General features: G+C 56.8%; 1 protein-coding gene and 1 long non-coding RNA gene across 3 annotated transcripts; one reads left to right on the forward strand and one right to left on the reverse strand.

Annotated features, from left to right (window-relative positions):
- Nucleotides 1–5502: 5502 nt before the first annotated feature.
- On the reverse strand, nt 5503–16094 carry CYTH2 (cytohesin 2). Of its 2 annotated transcripts, none has more exons than XM_032169274.2 (12): nt 15815–16094; nt 14842–14989; nt 14673–14739; nt 12888–13006; nt 11964–12044; nt 11030–11142; nt 10717–10865; nt 10092–10203; nt 6602–6678; nt 6401–6472; nt 6155–6309; nt 5503–5768 (listed from the first exon to the last, which is right to left on the reverse strand). In XM_032169274.2, exons 1-12 carry the CDS (start codon nt 15831–15833, stop codon nt 5681–5683), a joined length of 1200 nt encoding a protein of 399 aa, XP_032025165.1. In that variant the 5' UTR covers nt 15834–16094; the 3' UTR covers nt 5503–5680. The 2 variants fall into 2 exon arrangements, with proteins under 2 accessions (XP_032025165.1, XP_058281143.1); XM_058425160.1 differs by lacking the exon at nt 15815–16094 and adding an exon at nt 15298–15466.
- A 104-nt stretch (nt 16095–16198) lies between these two features.
- LOC131380765 (uncharacterized) lies at nt 16199–19199 on the forward strand. Its single transcript, XR_009208942.1, has 2 exons — nt 16199–16329; nt 18474–19199. It is a non-coding gene; the product is annotated as an uncharacterized LOC131380765 (long non-coding RNA).
- The last annotated feature ends 77 nt before the right edge of the window (nt 19200–19276 follow it).

Raw genomic sequence — 19276 nt, forward strand, 5'->3', positions numbered from 1 at the left:
GACCCCCCTGACCCCCTCGGTGCCAAATGAGGCAGGAATCCCCACCCCCGCCGCCCCTCCATAGAGAGCCGCCTTTCTCGGAACTGAACTGAACTCTTTTGGGCCTGGGGCCCCTCGACACAGCGGAGGTCCCTCCTCACCCACTCCTGGCCCCAGACAGGGGCCGCAGGCTTCGGGGACCCGGACCCCCCATTTCGCGTCTCCCCTTTCCCTCCCCAGCCCGGCCCCTGGAGGGGCCTCTGGTTCAAACCTTCGCGTGGCATTTTCACATTATTTAAAAAAGACAAAAACAACTTTTTGGAGGAACACGGGGCCTGTGCGTGTTTCGCGAGGTGAGGAGGGGAGGATGCAGGGAGCGAGTGCGACCCTGAGAAGTCCCATCCTCACAGCCAGGCCCGCATGGCAGATGGGACATCGATGCTGAGAGAGGCAGAAACTCCCGCACAGTGGCGAAGGCCCGGTTTCTCTGCTTCTCCGGATCCCTGCTCTGCGCCTGGTGTTTGCATCGCCCGACCTCGGCCACTGCAGCAGCAGCACTGCTGGCTCAAGAGGCCATAAAGATGAAGCAAGAGAATCGCTTGAACCCAGGAGACGGAGGTTGCAAGTGAGCCGAGATCATGCCACTGCATTCCAGCCTGGGCGACAGAGTGAGACTCCATCTCAAAAACAAACAAACAAACAAAAAAACAAAAAAAAAAACAAACCATAAGGAGCCCACGGGTCTGGTGGGGAAGGTGCAGGCTGTGGTCAGAGCCACGTTTCTGCAAGGTGGCCCGCGGTGGTGGCCAGACGCTATCCCAGGGCCAGGGGCTAGTGGGGCCGGGACTCAGAAATGACCTGCTCATGCCCACACTGGATCATGATCACATCCCGCCCACCTCAGGTCGGCACTGCCTGTTCCTTGAAGTTCAGGGTCTACCTCCCCGCCCACCGTGGTACTGCCTCAGTTTACCTGTTTTTCCATGCGACCGCCCACCTTGCTGACATTCTCATCCCTTGCCTTTACCCTAACCGCACCTGTGTGGTTCTCTCTCATTTCCATCCTTCTGGCTCCCTGTCTCACCCTGCCCCAGTTTTGGTCTCCATCTGATCTGGAGTTTTCCTGTCTCCCCATCTGAGTCTCCTGCTCTCGGCCTCCTCCTCCCTGTCTAATTCTACTTCGATGTTTTTGTCTCGAGTTCCTCCCTGCCTCCACATTTTTCTCCTTGTCTGTGTCTCCCTGTCACCTCCTCCTGTTTCGATTATGTCCTTCTGCCTTGTGCTTCTGTCTCTATTTCCTTTTTTTATGAGACAGAGTCAGTCTGTCGCCCAGGCTGGAGTGCAGTAGGGTGATCTTGGCTCACTGCAATCCTCCTGGGTTCAAGTGATTCTCCTGCCTCAGCTTCCCAAGTAGCTGGAATTACAGGCGCCTGCCACCAGGCCCGGGTACTTTTTGTATTTTTAGTAGAGATGGGGTTACACCATGTTGGCCAGGCTGATCTCGAACTCATGACCTCAAGTGATCTGCCTGCCTTGGCCTCCCAAAGTGCTGGGATTACAGGCGTGAGCCACCGCGCCAGGCTGTCTCTATTTCTTGTCCTCGGTTTCTCCTGGATTCTGTTTCTGACTCTGTCTTTTTCCCTCTGACCGGGTTTGTCTTTGCGGCTCTGATCTCTTGGCCTCGACTTGTCCCCCATCACCTTGGTACCAGGTTCACTGGTGTATTTGCGGGATGTAGTTTGGATGCAGGAAGAGGGAAGGAGCAAGGGGTGGGAACCCAGCCCCTTCCCTCTGTTAGGGGGCTGTAGTGTAGACTCCGGCCTCAGAGTTAAGGTGATGGCGGCATCAGGGTCGCATGTGAGTCCTGGGGGATTGGGGAAAGGGAGAGAGAGGATAAGGTTTTAGCTTCTTCCCAATAAGTCTCCTGCTGGGAGACTTGGTGCTTGAAGTGATCCTGAGACGCCTGCCACAGGGTGGGTGCTGCACGAACCAAGCCAGCGGGGGGAAGGTGAGAGCTGGACTTTCTGGGTCTGAGGGAGGAAGGGCTGGTGACTGGGGGCAGGACTTCTGGGTCTGAGGGAGGAGGGGGCTGGGCCTGAACTCTGGTCTGAGGGAGGAGGGGCTGGGGGCCTGGACTCCTGGGCCTTAGGGAGGAGGGGCTGGGGGTCTGGACTCCTGGGTCTGAGGGAAGAAGGGGTTGGGCCTGGACTCCTGGGTCTGAGGGAGGAGTGGTTAGTTCTCTAGGACTGACATAACAAAGTACCTCAAAATTAGTGGCTTAAATCACAAAAACTGATGGTCTCCCAGTGCTGGAGGTCAGAAGTCTGAGATGAGGGTGTCGGGCCTGGCTGCTCCTGAGGCTGTGAGGATGAGTCCCCGGTCTCTGGCTTCTGAGGGTGTGCTGGCAGCTTTGGTTTTCCTCGGTTTGTAGAGGCATCACCCCAATCTCTGCCTTCACCTCCACATGGTGTCCTTTCTGTGTGTCTGCGTCTCTGTCCAAACTTTTATAAGACATGCATCCTATTGGATTAGGGCCCACATGAGTGACCTCATCTGAACTAATTATATCTGCAATGACCTTATTTCCTAATAAGATCACATTCTGAGATGCTGGGGGTTAGGATTTTAACATAAAGTTTTTTTGTGGGGGTGGGGGAGACACAATTTGACCCGTGCTGAGTCCATTTTGTGTTGCTCTGACAGAAGACCTGAGGCTGGGTCTTTATAAAGGAAAAGGTTGATTTGGCTCAGATTCTGATGGCTGGAAGGTTCAAGACTGGGCAGGTGCACTCGCTGAGGACCTCCCTCATCCCTGAGGCTGCTGCTGCTCCTGGGGGAGGGCAGAAGGATGCAGCTGTGTGCACAGAGATCCCATGGTGCTGAAGGAAGCAAGGGAGAGAAAACCAAACTCCCAAGGGTGAGAACTCACTCACGCAGGCACTAATCTATCCATGAGGAATCCACCTCCATGACCACACAGCTCCTATGAGGCCCCACATCCCAACACCTGCCACACTGGGGCTCGAATCTCAACATGAATTTTAGTGAGGACAAACGATATCCAAACCCTCCCCACCTGAAAGAAGTAGGCTGAGGCTGGGCGCAGTGGCTTACACCTCTAATCCCAGCACTTTGGGAGGCTGAGGCAGGTGGATCACCTGAGGTCAAGAGTTCGAGACCAGCTTGGCCAATATGGTGAAACCCCGTCTCTACTAAAAATACAAAAATTAGCTGGGTACAGTGGCACACATCTGTAATCCCAGCTACTCGGGAGGCTGAGGCAGGAGAATCGCTTGCACCTGGGAGGTGGAGGTTGCAGTGAGCTGAGATGGCACCATTGCACTCCAGTCTAGGGTACAGAGCGAGACTCCTTCTCAAAAAAAAAAAAAACACACACACACACACACAAACTACAAAAAAAAAAATCAGAAGCGTGCTGGGAGCTTGGGGGTCCTGGGAGAGGAGGGAGCCGGACGCAAAATCCTCAAGTCCTGAGGGAAGACGGACTGTGGGCAATGCTGAAGGTCAGTGTGAAGTGATGCTGCCTGGCTGGAATGTTCCACAGGCATCTCCAGCTTAATTTGGTCAAAACGGAATGCCTGATTTCCCCTAAAATACTCCCTTTCGACCATCTCAGTCATGGCACTGTCATTCACCAGCTGCCGCAGCTCTCAGCAAGTCCTTTTGGCTTCTCTTTCAAGACTCCTAGCGTGGCCCAACGTTCTCCACCTCCACAGCCACGCCATCCTGCACCGCACAGCCTCCTCTCACCTCCCCGCTCGCCTCCAAATTTTTCTCCTTGCAGCAGCCAGGGGCCTCTCCTGCAACCTCAATCCAAACACTTCAGGCCCCTACCTCCTGCCCTTGCACGGCTTTCATCTGCTAAGAATCCATCCAGAGGCCCTTCTGGGGCGGCCCAGGCCCCACGCGACCGGCCGCCTGCCTCTGCCCTCCCCTCCCACCGCACTCCCCTCTTCGCCACGAGCGGGCTCCGCGCGTCTTCCTGCCTCTGCCTGCCACGGAGCCGGCCGCCCTGCACGCAGTTCATCCGGGGAGGCGGCAGGAAAGGGTGACATAGTGGCGGGACCCGCTGTTTACCCTGGGACCTCATCTCCCACGACCTTCTTGGGTCGATGACTCCATTTCCCTGGCACCTGTAGGAAAGAGAAGTGGGGAATGCTATTTTCTCATTTGGAACTCCATTTCCCACCAGCCCCCGGGGCCGCGGAGGTCAAAGCTGCCTGTGTACCCTCCACAAAAGTACGGGATCCGACTAAGAAAAAGAAGGCAAACGCCGCCACGGAGTCTCAGGAAACTGCGACGCCCGGAAAACCTCGGGTCTGGGTCACCGTGGCTTTGGCGCCGCACAGCCTGCCGGGAACTGTAGTCCACCTTCCCGCAGAGTGGCGCAGGGTACCTGCACCGCGCGGCCCTTCAGGCCGGCAGGTGCCTGTGGCCAAGGGTGGGACAGGGATCAAGGCCCGAAATTCCGAAGCGCCGCACCCCATCGGAGAGCTCAAAAGCGAGCACAGCGGGCAGGAGGGACTACAACTCTCGGCACGCCTCGGGGTCATAGGCGCCTCTCCCACCCGCGTCCTGGTCCCAGGCCCTGCCGGGACTTGTAGTTTTTTTTTTTGTTTTTAACTAAAGAGCTCCTCAGCTTCAAAGGCGGGCATGGGAGTGTGACATGGGACCTCCCAACCCGCCATCGCACCCTTCTCGGGATCCACGAGCCCTTGTTTTTTCGGGACACCACGCATACCCCAACTGGAGGGCAAAAGGTCACAGACCTTAGCCCAGGATTCAGGGGTATGCCACATGCCAAGACTTCACCCTTCACAGAGGCGATCCTCCAATTTCTTTGGCTGTCAAGAATCCCAGGAGACATTCAGAACGCAGGTCCTCAGCCCTATCCTTGACACAAAATGTCCTTCAAAGGAGGCTGATCCTTTGAGAACAGACAAGCCTGGCTCTGGCACTGGCCCATAGTCCTGCCCTCTTGGCCCCATCTAAGGCTGCCCAGCCCTTCAGGACATCCCATCAGCAAGGCCCTTGTAGGACATGGGCCACCTCCCCACTCATCCTTCCCTGACCCTCCCTGAGGTGGTCGCATGTTCTTCCAGCTCCAGGTTGTCCTCAAAGACCTGGCCCAGCTCACAACGTCACCAGCTTTATCTCCTGCCCCTTAAAGACCTCAAGCCCCATGAAAGCAAAGATGGGGACTACCTGATGGCTGTAGCGTAACTGGCTGATGGCTGTCAACTTCTAGAACGAATGCTAGACCTTGACCCTGAACCCCTGTATTCTAAACTCTGTCCTCGGCCAATTCCAACTCGACTCCCACCGTATTAACCTTCTCCCTTTACTCTACTCCTGCTGGGCTCGGGGTGAAACCAGAACAGACCCACCGGGACAGCCCAGGCAGCACCCAGAGACAGGCGGGTCCAGGCCCCTGTCCAGGGAAACAGGCTGGCTCCACCGAGCATGACTCTGTCAACCCCAAGAAATGAGGGGGTCAGCAGGCCAAGTGGTTAAATAATTAATAAGATTACCAACAGCGTATTAATTACAAAGAACAGAGAGGAGCTAGAGGTGGTGAATTTTCCAAACAGGGAACCAGGATCCACAGCCCCGAGGCCCAGGGGTCCGGCCACCCAGGCGGGGCAGCTCCGTAATAAATAATGGAGTTGGGGGCAGGGGGTCAGGGCTGCTCCTGCTTCTTCTTGACGGAAATCCGCTTCTTTCTCGCTGCCAGCATCTCATAGAAGGGGTCCACACTCACAGCCGCCCTGTAGAAGGGGAGGGGTCCCAGGATGAGGGCCAAGGAGTCCAGGCCCCCAGCCCCTCCTCCCTCAGACCCAGCAGTCCAGGCCCCCGGCCCCTCCTCCCTCAGACCCAGCAGTCCAGACCCCAGCCCCTCCTCCCTCAGACACAGGAGTCCAGGCCCCCAGCCCCTCCTCCCTTAGACCCAGCAGTCCAGGCCCCTGGCCCCTCCCCCCCCCCCACACAGAAGTCCAGGCCCCCGGCCCCTCCTCCATCAGACCCAGGAGGAGTCTCAGCCCCCCAGCCCCTCCTCCCTCAGAGTCAGGAGTCCGGGCCCCAGCCCCTCCTCTATCAGACCCAGGAGTCCAGGCCCCCAGCCCCTCCTCCCTCAGACCCAGGAGTCCAGGCTCACTGGATGGACTTGATCCACTCGTCCTTCTCCTCCTGCGTGGGGGCCGAGATCCGGTACACCATGTGGTTTCCCTCCACCACTCGGCCGTCCGCCTCAGTTTTGCAGGCTTTGATGAGCTGCCCCTTGTTGTTGGGGATGTAAAGTTCAAAGCAGTTCTGGGGACGAGAGAGGAAGGGCGCAGGTAAGAACCAGCCCTAGGCAGAGGAGGCCCCGCCCTGGCAGGAAGGTGTACAGAGAGGGTCTTACCGGTTTCCGGGGGTCGTCCACCTCCCGGATGCTCAGATTCTCCAGGGGTATGATTCCTCGGGGCTCCTTGTCCTGAAGAAGCAAGGTGGACAGAACTCAGACTTCTAAGTCCTCACCCCACCCCACCTCCCTCAGCCCCAGGAGCCCAGGCTCCCAGCCACTCCTCCCAGGACCCCAGAGCCCGGGCCAGGTCACGCTCACCGTGGTGTACTCAAAGTAGTAGAGGCAGTTGTCTGTGAGGATAAACCAGCGCCGCTTCCACGTCTTCACCCGGCCCCCTGAAAGGGAAGGGGTGGGAGGGGGCCTGGGCTCAACAGGGGGACAGGGCCTCTGGGAGATGGGAGGGGCGTGAGAAGCAGAGCAAGAGCGGTAGAGGTGGGGCTCTTGGGGCCTAGACAAAGCCGCTGCATTGGGGGAGACAGACAAGCAGGGCCAGGCGTGTTGGGGCTCCAGGAATCGTCCACCCCCAGCTGGAGGCTCCATGTTTTCTGAGTCTGTCAGTCCCAGCCCAGGAGCCTGAGACCCCAGCCCCCTCCTCCTGTGGGCAGGAGGCCAAGGCGCCAGGGCAGCCCCCTCCCCTCGTCTAGTGATGGGAGACAAAGACAGGTCATGTACCTACCTCCTGGGGCAGACAGCGAGAAAGCAGGCAGGACCAGGTGCAGGAGAAGGGAAGGCGGGAGAATGGAGCACCCCCAAGAGCCGCAGGCGACAGAAACAGGGTGGGCACAGGGAGGGATGCGCAGGGGCGGGACAGAGAGACAAACACAGGAGAGAGAGAAAGACGCAGAGAGGGAGGGGAGGGAGAGAGAGGGAAGAAAACCAGTTACATCCACGAGGGGGGGATGGCCGGGGCTCCTCCCTCCCAGAGAGGCCAAGGGCCATGAGCCCCAGGTGGCAGCCTTGAAAACCCCTTGCTTCGGTACAGGGCCCCAGCCTACCCACTAAGGTCTGTCCTAGGCCAGGAGCATCCTCCCTTGACATGGTAAAAGTGCCTCTCCCCTGGAGGTGGCCCCCACAGGGGAGAAGGCAAAATCCCCAGTCCTTGGTCTGAGGTGGGTGTGAGGGCCCATCTCAGCTCCTGCACAAACTGGCTGTGTGACCTCAGGGAACTCTCTTGGACTCTCTGGACTCCAGCCTGGAGACTCACTTGGGCCTACACCTTCCTGCGGCAAAATGACCTGCTGCTGGCTTCCTTGTAGGCCCAGGGTTAAACAATGACAGTAAGAATGGCTTTTATTAGGCATGGAGTAGCAACCACCATCACCAATCTCCACTCCTGTATTTCCATCTTTTAAGGAAGGGGACCCTCTAACTGGCACAAAGGGAACAGAGGCCCTTTGGCCAGAGGTGTCCCTGGGGCTGGGCAGCCTTAGATGGGGCTCAGAGCCAAACTGAGGCATGAGCCTCAATTTCCTCATCTGGGAAATGGGAAAGTTACTGCTCACAGGAGCAGTTTTTGTTTTGTTTGAGACTGAGTCTCGCTGTGTCGCCCAGGCTGGATTTGCAATGGTGTGATCTCGGCTCACTGCAAGCTCCACCTCCTGGGTTCATGCAATTCTTGTGCCTCAGCCTCCCAAGTAGCTGGGATTACAGGTGCCCGCCACCACGCCCGGCTACTTTTTGTATTTTTTTTTTTTTTTTTTTTTGAGACAGAGTCTCGCTCAGTCGCCCAGGCTGGAGTGCAGTGGCGCAATCTCGGCTCACTACAAGCTCCGCCTCCCGGGTTCACGCCATTCTCCTGCCTCAGCCTCTCCGAGTAGCTGGGACTACAGGCGCCCGCCACCACGCCTGGCTAATTTTTTGTATTTTTAGTAGAGACGGGGTTTCACCCTGGTCTCGATCTCCTGACCTCGTGATCCGCCCGCCTCGGCCTCCCAAAGTGCTGGGATTACAAGCGTGAGCCACCGCGCCCGGCCTGTATTTTTAATAGAGACAAGGTTTCACCATGTTGGCCAGGCTGGTCTCAAACTCCTGACCTCAAGTGATCCGCCTGCCTCAGCCTCCCAAAGTACTGAGATTACGGGCCTGAGCCACCGTGTCTGGCGTGACAGGAGCAGCTTTGAGGGAAGCAGTTCCTCGTGATGCTGGCGCCTTCCTGCTTCTCTTTCTGGCCCGCTCACTGCCAGGGGCACCTCGAGGACTCTCAATTTTCCCCAGCAGTCTGCCTCCCTTGGATCGAATGCAGGGATCTGGACCGGGGTGTTGGCTGGACAGTGATTTGCCTGTTTTATTTTTATTTTATAGAGACGGGGTCTCGCTGTTGCCCAGGCTGGAGTGCAGTGGCACAATCACGACTCACTAAAGCCTCGAGCGCTCAGGCTCACACCCTCCTCCTGCATCACCAGGCCTGGCTAATTTTATTTGTTGTAGAGATGGGGGGTATCATTATATTGCCCAGGTTGGTCTCAAACTCCTGACCTCTAACAATCCTCCTGCCTTGTCCTCCCAAAGTGCTGAAATTACAGGGGTGGGCCCCTGTGCCCTGCCTGACTTGCATATTTTACATTTACCAGGAAACCCTGGCATCTGTTGAGGTGGTGATGCCCTGGTTTAAGAGCATAGTTCCACATGGGGAAGCCCCCAAGACTCAGAGGCCAAAGCTGCCCTGTCCAACCTCCTTCCAAGAAGCCTGGCCTTGACTCCCTTCACTGAGCTGAAAGCTTCCTGTGGGTTCTCCTGCTGCCACGGGAAGCCTCCACTGCTGTGCTGGACTGTAACTCCCCAGATGTGTCTCTCTGGAGCAGCTGTGTACCCCGTCTCCATTATAACCACATCTAACACACAGGTGGCACCTACTGTTACCGGGCACGGCTCCAGGCCAGCAGCTCTCAACCTCGACTATGCATTGGGAGCACCTGAGGAGCTTAAACGATGACTGATGGCCCTTCTGCTCCTCAGAGTCTGACTTCAGGAGTCTATGGCCCAGCCACTGGAGTTTTCGAGGTGCCGAGGCAAATCTCATGTGCATCCCGGGCTGAGAACCACTCCAATCCTCGTGCTAACCCCTCATCATGCTACGATCCTGTCTGATCCATGCTAACCGACCTTGAATGTACCAGTGCCACATGTTATGACGAAGACTCCCCTCTCCATCTCTGCTGGGTTTCCCGACTCATCTGCACCAGCCCTGGCTATTCCCTCCACAGCTGGAAGCCAGAATCTGCGACAGGTTTCCTTGCCTGTTTGACTTTTTTCTGCCTGTGGGTGGTGTTTCGGGAAGGATGGCACCTGGATCAGCAAGTGCTCTGGGCCTGATGCCTTGGAGTGCGGGGTCAGTCCTGCCTGGGACCCTGGGAGTTCTTGCCAAGGGGAATAGGTTCCAGGGGTTTGGCTCCCTCGGGCTGGGTTAACACAGTGGAAAGAAGCCTGAGTGAACTCTTCTCCCACGAAAGGACAATGTCACCTGCCTCTCACTGCCTCCTCAGCCCAGCTCAGGGCCTGGCACAGAAGGGCTCCATGAACGTTTGCGGGTAAAGAGAAGGGGTTGGGAAGTACTTACTACAGGCCAGGCCCAGCGCACAGGCCTGATTTTATTTTCAGCCCCATTTTTTGGGTGTGGAAAACTGAGGTTCAGAGAGGTCAAATCATTTGCCTCAGTTCAGGCAGCAGGTTTGTGCAGAAGCTGAGTCCAGGGCTCAGGCCCACGAATGTCCTCCTGCAGAGGGACCAGCAGGGTCGGGAGGGCACGTACCCAGCTTCAGGAGCCAGCCTTCCCGGTCCGGGTTGAAGAAGGTGTGAGTCAGGTCATTCCCGTCATCCTCAGGAATCTTGAAGGGCTCATTTCGGATGCTGTCGTACAGGTTCTGAGGAGTGAAGGCTGCATCAGCCATTCGAGCCCCCTGGGGCCCCCCAGGGTTACTCAGGGTGGGGGGCAGTGAGACCAGGGATGGGATGACTCATGGTGGGGAAGAGAGAGGGGCAGGCTGGGGAGGAGAGAGAAGTGAAAGGCACAGAAGCGGACGGAGGCTGAGGTGAGGGAGGAAAGAAGAGATGCCCTGGTGATAGGTGGAGGAGTCGGCTACGTCCTCAGAGAAACAGACAGATGAGGAATGAGGCCAATCGAGGGCTGGAAAGTGCAACAGCCAGAGACAGAGAAGACAGACAGACAGGCCAAAATTGTCAGGGCTAAAGCCTGAGAGAGACAGTCAAGAAGAGAAGCAGCCAGAGAGAGAGAAGAAGATCACACACGAGTTGGCATGATCGCGCCATCTTGGGGGTGAGGGCAGACAGCTCAGGCACTAGGAGACCACAGGTGGGGCGGGGGTGTCTGTGGCAGGAAGAGGGGCAGGGCCGAGGGGCAGGGAAGGGGGGCTGACCCTGAGCAGCTCCTCAGGCAGGTCCCCGCCCTCGTTGATGCCCCGGTTCATGGCCACAAAGCGCTCCAGGCCCGGCTTGTCCCGGACATTGGGATTGTGGAGACTGGTGTTGAGCATGATGACGGCGAAGGACAGCACATAGCACGTGTCTGCACCAGACAGGGCAGGTGGTGACGACCCAGGCGTGTCAGCCCCCAGTGCCCCCACTCCCCAGGACCCAGGATTCCTGGCTCCCAGCCCCCTCCCTCCCTCAGACCTAGGAGTCTGGGCCCCAGTCTCCTCTTTCCCAGGACCCAGGAGTTGGGGCCCGCACCTGTGGACTGGAAAACCCCAGGGTTGCACAGGCAGTATCGCTGGGCGAAGGCCTCCATCATCCGGTCAATTTTCTGGGCCTCTCCGGGGAGGCGAAAGCTCCATAGAAATTGCCTGGGTTAGGGAGGGGCCAGGAATGGATGCCAGGGCTGGTGAGAGCCTGTCCCCACTCTCAGTCCCTGTGTTAGGAACTGGTCCACGAGGAATCCCGACCTTCCGGCCTCAGCAGTTGTTTCAGGTTATGGTTACATGATCCAATCTGACCAATGGGCATTGGCCATGGGAGTGTTGTGAATCTGCACAGGAATAGCCTCTTTCTGCTAAGTTTACTAGACAGGTCTGGGGGTTGATTGAGGCTTGTTATCAAGTAAGCAGGTCTGCAGAGAGCAATGCTGACACAGTGGCAAATACAAGAGGCAAAGACAGTCGACTTTCTGACCACCATTTGAGCTCCTGGATATAGCCATACCTGAAGGAGGCCATAACCCTGGACTTTTATGGTGCAGGACACACTCAGTTCCCTAGTTTTTGTTTCTGTTTTGCTTGTTTCTGTTTTCTTTTCTTTTTTTTTTTTTTTGAGACGGAGTCTCACTCTGTCACCCAGGCTGGAGTGCAGTGGTGCAGTCTCGGCTCACTGCAAGCTCTGCCTCCCGGGTTCACGCCATTCTCCTGCCTCAGCCTCTCCAAGTAGCTGGGACTACAGGCGCCCGCCACCACGCCCGGCTAATTTTTTTGTATTTTTAGTAGAGACGGTGTTTCACTGTGGTCTCGATCTCCTGACCTCGTGATCCGCCCGCCTCGGCCTCCCAAAGTGCTGGGATTACAAGCGTGAGCCACCGCGCCCGGCCCTGTTTTTTTCTTAAGGTTTGTCACTTGTAACTAGGAAGGCCCTGACAGGTACACTCCTGGCCTTCCAAATCCCTCCCCTCACTCACCTGAGGGCCTGCACCAGATTGAGGTCGGTGAACTCATGCAGATCCACAAAAGCATGGAGCACTGCCAGGTTCAGCTCTTCCCTGGAAGGATGGGACAAAGACACATGCAGTGTGGAAAGGATGGGGCAGGAATGGGCAGGGGGCAATGCCCTGGGGAAGTCGTGCCCTCTCTACTGCACCACAGCTGCCCACTGCGGAGGGTGAAGTTTCCTGCTAGACTCCCACACAGGCCTGCCCCCAGGGTGGAGGATGCTCAGAACACACTCTTGGGAGGAATATCTGGCTTGGGAACCCTGGTTAGGCCAGACCTTTGTACAGCCGGGAGAAATGCTGCAAACATGTATGCCACCTACTGTCACCTCTCTCAAATGATGCCCACTCCCCAGGTATCCAGACACAGTCCCCACACCCCCCAGAGATGCTTCCCACACACCCCAGATCTCTGTAAATCCCTGATTCCCGGACGTCCACAGATGTACTCCAATCATCTGATGTCCAGTCCCATGCACCCTAGGCTTCCAAATGACCCCCACAACTCCTAGGCTCCCACAAGGGCCCAGCGGTCCCCACAGCTCCCAGATGGCCACCCAGTGCCTATGCACAGCCATGGTCTACCCACGGTTCTCGTGCTCCCATGACCCTTGAGAGATGTTCTCTACCCTTCTCAGACATAAATGGATGCCTCCCCACAACCCCCAGGTAATTCCAGAAGGCCCCACATCCTCAGATGCTCTCGGTTGGCCGCAGGCTCCCCTAGCCCATGCCAGTCCATTCTGTTACAGTCCAGTCAGAAGGCTGATGTGCCAGGGCCTCTCTGCGGGAAGGCTGCAGGGCTGTTCTACCTGTGAGCTGCCAGTGTGAGGGCAGGAGCTGGGCCCGGCGGGGGGAGGGAGGGGCCCCACGGGAGCTGAGTGGTGGCCGTACCTCTCCCCCAGGTAGTCCCCGATGGCTGTCTTGTTCAGCCCCTCGCCCTTGTACAGGAAGCGGGCAATCTCCTCGGGTGTGTTCTGCAGCAGTTCGTTCTCCACCAAGAACTGGATCCCCTGGTGAGTGGGGACAAGGTCTCAGTGCTGAGGGCCAGAAAGCCACCCCGCTCACCTCCCTGGGAACCTCAGCATCCAGACCTACCCCCACCCTCAACAGACCAGGGCCAGGTTTCATTTTCAGCCTTCTCACAGGTCTTACGTAGCATTCTTCCCAACTCATGGCCTTTGCACCTCATGGCCTACCTTCTCTGCCTTTGCCTGGTTAATTCTAGCACCAACAACAGGGTCTGGCAAGGCACAGGTGCTCAGTACATTTTCTCTTTTTTTTGAGACCTGGTCTCGCTCTGTTCACAGACTGGAGTGCAGTGGCATGATCACAGTTCATTGCAGCTTCGAACTGCTGGGCTCAAGGGATCCTCTCACCTCGGCCTCCTGAGAAGCTGGGACTATAGGCATGCACCAACACACCTGGATAATTTATTTATTTATATTTTTTCTACAGATGAGTTATCACTATGCTGCCCAGGCTGGTCTCAAATTCCTGGTGTCAAGCAATCCTCCCGCCTCGGCCTCTCAAAGCACTGGGATTACAGGCATAAGCCACCGAACCCAGCCAATAAATGTTTGTTGAATGACTGAACAGAATTCCAATTGCTTCAGGAAAGAATAACGTGACAACCTGTTAGCAGACGCAGTCCCTCAAGGGCTGTGAACTCGAAGCCCTGGCTAGACTGGAGGTTTCTCTGTCTGTGCTATGAAGACCTCTCTACTACTGCCGTATCTCACTGTGAACTGTGGTATTGGTGTCCAAGGGCTCTCTGAGCACAAGGCAGCATCTAATTCTTCTTTGGGTCCGCAGCATTGCCCTACACAGGATCAGGCTCTTGAGAGGCCTCAGAAAATGGGTGTTAAATGAGTATGTGAACAGGTCGGGCACGGTGGCTCATGCGTGTAATTCCAGCACTTTGGGAGGCTGAGGCGGGTGGATCACCTGAGGTCAGGAGTTTGAAAGCAGCCTGGCCAACATGGTGAAACCCCTTCTGTACTAAAAATACAAAAATTAGCTGGGCATGGTGGTAGAAGCCTGTAAGCCCAGCTGCTTGGGAGGCTGCGGCAGGAGAATCGCAGGAGGCGGAGGTTACAGTGAGCTGAGATCACATCGCTGCACTCCAGCCTGGGTGATAGAGCAAGACTCCGACACACACACACACACACACACAAACACACACGAGTTAAGTGAACAAAAGCCTTTCCTCCACCTGGTGAACACCTACTCATCCTTCAAACCCGACCTGAATGTCCCCTCCTCAGGGAAGCCCTCCCTGACTCCACCAGCCTGCCTCCTCCAGAGGTTCACTACCCTGATACCTTCCTCTGTCATGGCACCTTTGTGGGAGGGAGGTCAACTCTCCTTTGTGCATGTCACTTTGTCCATAGCCCCTACAAGACTCGAGCTCATCTTGGGACCAGAAGTGCACCCATACAAGTAGAAAGTGGAAGACGACTTCCGGGCAGGGGACAAAACAGTCAGGAGGGCTGGAACACTTGGTCAGTGTTCAGTGTTCAGAGAACAAATGGACAGCCAGTATCCGAATCCAGGGATTAGGACCAAGTCTGTCCCCTAGAATAGAGCCGGCACCATCACGCTTCTGGAACCCGGAGGTGCCAGAAGCCCCTGCCTGGATGTTTGCCCAGCTGATCCCAGTCCTGTGGCCCCAAGCACCTTCTTGGGGTCCATGTTGAACTTCTTCCTGCCCATTGCCATCTTCCGGTTCCGCTGCAAGGTCTTACTGCAGGAGCAGAGAGCAGGGTGGGGGGTGGAGGGTCAATGCCTGGGCATCCCTGGCCTCAGCCAACCCCACGCCCCCTAGGTCATCAGCCCCAGCCCTCACCTGCCCTCATTGGCCTCCAGCCCCTCCACCTCGCTCATGGCTTCACTGAGCTCCTCCCGCAGGCGCTGAATCTCCACCAGCAGCTCCTGCTTCCGCCTCCGGATGTTCTCCAGCTCCATCCGCTCCTCTGGAGTCAGGTCTGGGGGTTCTAGGGATCGGGGTCAAGGTTTAAAAGTCAGTGCTAGGGGCGTGAGCCTGAATTCCTGCAATCTGGGGGCGGACAGAGCTGGGACAGGATGTGTAAGGGGCTTCCTATGTCTGCACAGAAGAATGGGATGGGGGCCTGGATTCCTCCCTGCAGAGGAGAAAGAGCTGGGGCTGTAAACTCTTGAGTCCTGGGGGACAAGGGGAACTGGAGCCCGGATTCCTTAGTCTGAGGGAGAAAGGGAATGCGTGCCTGAGCTCTTAGGTCTGAGGGAAGAAAGGGCTAGGGGCCTGGGCTTCTAGGTCCATTACTTGGAAGGGGACTGAGGCCTTGGTTTTCTGACTCCATTACTGGCGAGGTAGCTGGGAACCTGGTTATCCGGACTCCTGGGTCCATGAAAAGTCACTACGGCCGGGGGAGCTGATGATAGCTCGGGAAAGTTGGGAAGATGGGGCGGGACATCGAAGGCCCCCGCCCCCCAAGAATTCTCCCTTCCCCGCAACCCAAGCGCCCCTCCCCGGCCCCGGCAGGCGCTGGGCTCGCCCGCCCCTCCAGCGGGAATGGTTCCGCCCCGGCCTCGCCTCCACCACTCCATCCCGCCCCTCCCGCCGCCACCGGAAACAGGCTCAGCCCAAACAATGGCCTGGAACGCCCCGCTTTCGGGCCCCGCCGGAAGCCCGTCCAGCGCCCAACAAAAGCGGCGCGACGAGTCTACGACTGAGCCGAAAGCTTCTGGGCGGCGCGCGCCAGAGAGAAACGTTCGCGGCGGAACGTTCAGGAGAAAACGCTCCAGCAGCTCCCAGCCGACCCCGCCCCTCCCCGACCTACCATAGACGCCGTCCTCCATGGCGGCTAGGAAGGCCCGCGGGGAGTCCGGGGCGGTCCCGCCGGTCGGGCCTGGATCCGCGTTGGCCCGCGGGCTCGGGTGAGCCCGCTCAAACGCCCCGGGAGCCACCGCCGCCTCCTCAGCGCCAGTCCTCAGCGCTGAAAAGACTCTCCCTTCGTCGCCCAACCGCCCCTTCAGTAGGGACCGCCCCTCTTTTTGACACCGTCCAATCCTCAGTGGGCGCTTTCGTCCTCCCCGCCCTCGCCACCAAAGGATCGTCGTCCAGCGCCAACAGTCGTACAAAAAGCTCTTGTAGGTATGTCTGGCCGGAGGTAGACGGCCCGCGGGGCCAATCGGAGTGCAGGCAGGGCAGCAGGCCCCGCCTCCGAAACAACAGAAAGCACTTGACAGGCTTGCTCTCCAATGAGAAGCCCCGGAAAAGTGTTACGCGGAGGCGGAGCTACGCGATACAGCCATCTCTGCGCCTGCTCAAAGGCCGTGGACACCGGGAGTCTAGGTAAACCGAGCCCCGCCTCCGATGGCACGTTGCTAGGGGGCGGTACTTTTTTTTTTAGTCTTGTTGCTAGGAGGCGGGGCTAGAACTGGCTTGTTTCCGTAAGCCACACCTCCTAGCAGGCCATGCTGGCTTCTGACCGCAAAGGTTGCCATGCAACCGGGAGCAGCTTTTGGCCTCCTTTTGCATTTCTTCTCCGCATATTTCTCTTCCTCTCAGCCCCTTCTTACCTCCGAACTCCTTCCTTACCACCGTCTATGCCCTCCCCATCCCCCTCAACCTTTTCGGAGTCGTGGAGTGGTGAAACAAAAGACTTCTTCGTTTTTTGTTTTTTGTTTTTTTTTGATACAAAGTCTTGCTCTGTCGCCCAAGCTGGAGTGCAGTTGCGCGATCTCGGTTCACTGCAACCTCCACCTCCAGGGTTCAAGCAATTCTCCTGCCCCAGCCTCCCGAGTAGCTGGGATTACAGGCTTGCACCATGATGGTGCGTGCCCGGCTATTTTTTGTGTTTTTAATAGAGACGGGGTTTCACCATGTTGGGGGTCTCAAACTCCTGACCTCATGATCCGCCCACCTTGGCCTCCCAAAGTGCTGGGATTACAGGCGTGAGCCACCGCGCCTGGACAAGATTTACTTTTTTCTAAATGCTATGCTATTTGGTATCGGTCATGGGGAATGGAACAGGGGAAGGTGAAATTTAGTGAAAGCACAGGCTCGGCCTTCCTGGCACCTTCTGCCGCTCAGACTCCTCCCTCTCCAAACTCCTCCCCTTAGCTTAGCATTCTCCTAAGACTCCTCCTTCCCCGGGCATCCTCCCGCTAAGACAACTCCCCTTTCCTCAGCATCCTCCCACCTCTCTGATTCCTTCTGCCATCTCAGAGGCCTCTTCTTCCTCTCTGGCTTCCCTCACGTCACGGTCCCCCTTGTCCTCTCATACTCTTGCCTTTTTTTTTGTTTTGTTTTTGAGACAGAGTTTTGTTCTTTTGCCCAGCCTGGAGTGTACTGGCGTGATCTCAGCTCACTGCAACCTCCACCCACAAGGTTCAAGCGATTCTCCTGCCTCAGCCACCCAAGTGGCTGGGATTATAGGCGCCCACCACCATGCCCGGCTAATTTTTGTATTTTTAGTAGAGACAGGGTTTTGCCATGTTGGCCAGGCTGGTCTCAAACTCCTGACCTCAGTGCTAGGATTATAGGCATGAGCCACCGTGCCTGGCCACCCTTGCCCTTCTTAAACTCCTCCCTCCTCTGAGGCCCCTTCCTCTTCCCCAGCCTTTATGTCCCATTATTTGTAAGGGAATGGGGTCAAGGGGCTGGCTGGAATAGGGAACCCAGGCACCCCTGTAAAGAGGGAAGCCGTAAAGGGGGCTGAAGTGGTGTCTGGGCCTCGTCCTCATTTGCCGTCCCTGGGCTGGGCAGGTGGGGACGGATTCAGGGCCAGGACCTAGTTAAGCTGTCGGATTAGACATGGAGGCTCCTAATCCCCTCACTGACCTTTATGAGTGGCCGAGGCCCTGCCCTCCCCAGTGGAAACCCAGGCTGGGCTGCCCTGCTCCCACTCTCCTTCCAAATAAAACCCCTTCCCTGCCCCTTCACTTCCAACTTAACATCCTTCCCCAACCCTGCGTTTCCATTGCCCCTGTCCCTACCTACCCCAGACACCCTGAGCTGAGAGAGCAGCCAGCTAATTAATCCCATCCGGTTATTACATGGGGATTCTGAGGGATAAAGGGAGATGGAGAAGCTGGAGGGGGCATTTGGGTTGATGCAGTACTTGTGAAGGCTGAATGGCAATGACAGTGGCTGCCCTCGGTCCAGAACACAGGGTGGGAACACGTCCTCCTCACTGTCACTGGCTCCCTCTGCAGTTGGCTCCCAGCCTGCGGGGCACTTAGGTAGATGGTAGCATGGGCAGGGGGCCAGGTCGGACGACCCATGCTCGAGAGGCACATTCGCAGACACACCCGCTAGGGCTCCCAGTTCTTTAATCTGGGGGACAGATCTCCCCCTAAAACACTCATTTTCCCACAATGGGAAGAACCCTGGTGTCCAGAGCTACCTCCTCCTCCCCAGGTCCCCAAGCTGGGCCAGGGAAGTGACTCTGGCTGTTAGCCACAGCCCACGCCTACCCTTGCCCTGTGATTCAGACACCCGAGTTCAGAGCCAGCCTCCAAGAGTATCTTACATCCCAGCCTCTCCTGGAAGGCCGTATGATCCAGCACTGGGGAGAGGAGGGAAATCCCCAGGACTCGAATGCCCATCCCACCCTCGGTGTAGTGAGGACTCATCCTGCTGGAAAGGCCCCTGAAGAACTTCAAGTTCCAATGTCCCATTTTTACAGATGGGGAAACTGACATGAAGAGGAATCCAAAGTGACACAGTAAGTTGGGGCAGCATTGGGATTTAGAGCAAAGCTTCTGGGGTCCTTGAAAAAGACCTCATTCCAATTAGCTAGCACTCCATCTCTAAGCCTGTTGTAGGGACCAGGGGAAAAAAGAGATAGATATCTGTATTTATATTACATATATAATATACATATATATAATATCTTTAAGAAACAGACACACGGCTGGGCATGGTGGCTCACGCCTGTAATCCCAGCACTTTGGGAGACCGAGGCAGGTGGCTCATCTGAGGTCGGGAGTTCAAGACCAACCTGGCCAACATGGCAAAACCCTGTCTCTACTAAAAATACAAAAATTAGCCGGGCATAGTGGTTCATGCCTGTAATCCCAGCAACTTGGGAGGCTGAGGCAGGAGAAACACTTGAAGCCGGGAGGCGGAGGTTGCAGTGGGCTGAGATCACGCCACTGCACTCCAGCCTGGGCGGCAGACTGAGACTCGGTCTCAAAAAAAAAAAAAAAAAAAAGAAATAGACACACATCACTAGGTGTAGGGTTCCAGAGCATTCTAGACTCACCAGCCCTGGGCCTCCCCCTTCCTTTGTCCA

The sequence above is a fragment of the Hylobates moloch genome, unplaced genomic scaffold, assembly GCF_009828535.3.
Source record: "Hylobates moloch isolate HMO894 unplaced genomic scaffold, HMol_V3 SCAFFOLD_12, whole genome shotgun sequence".
NCBI lineage: Eukaryota > Metazoa > Chordata > Mammalia > Primates > Hylobatidae > Hylobates > Hylobates moloch.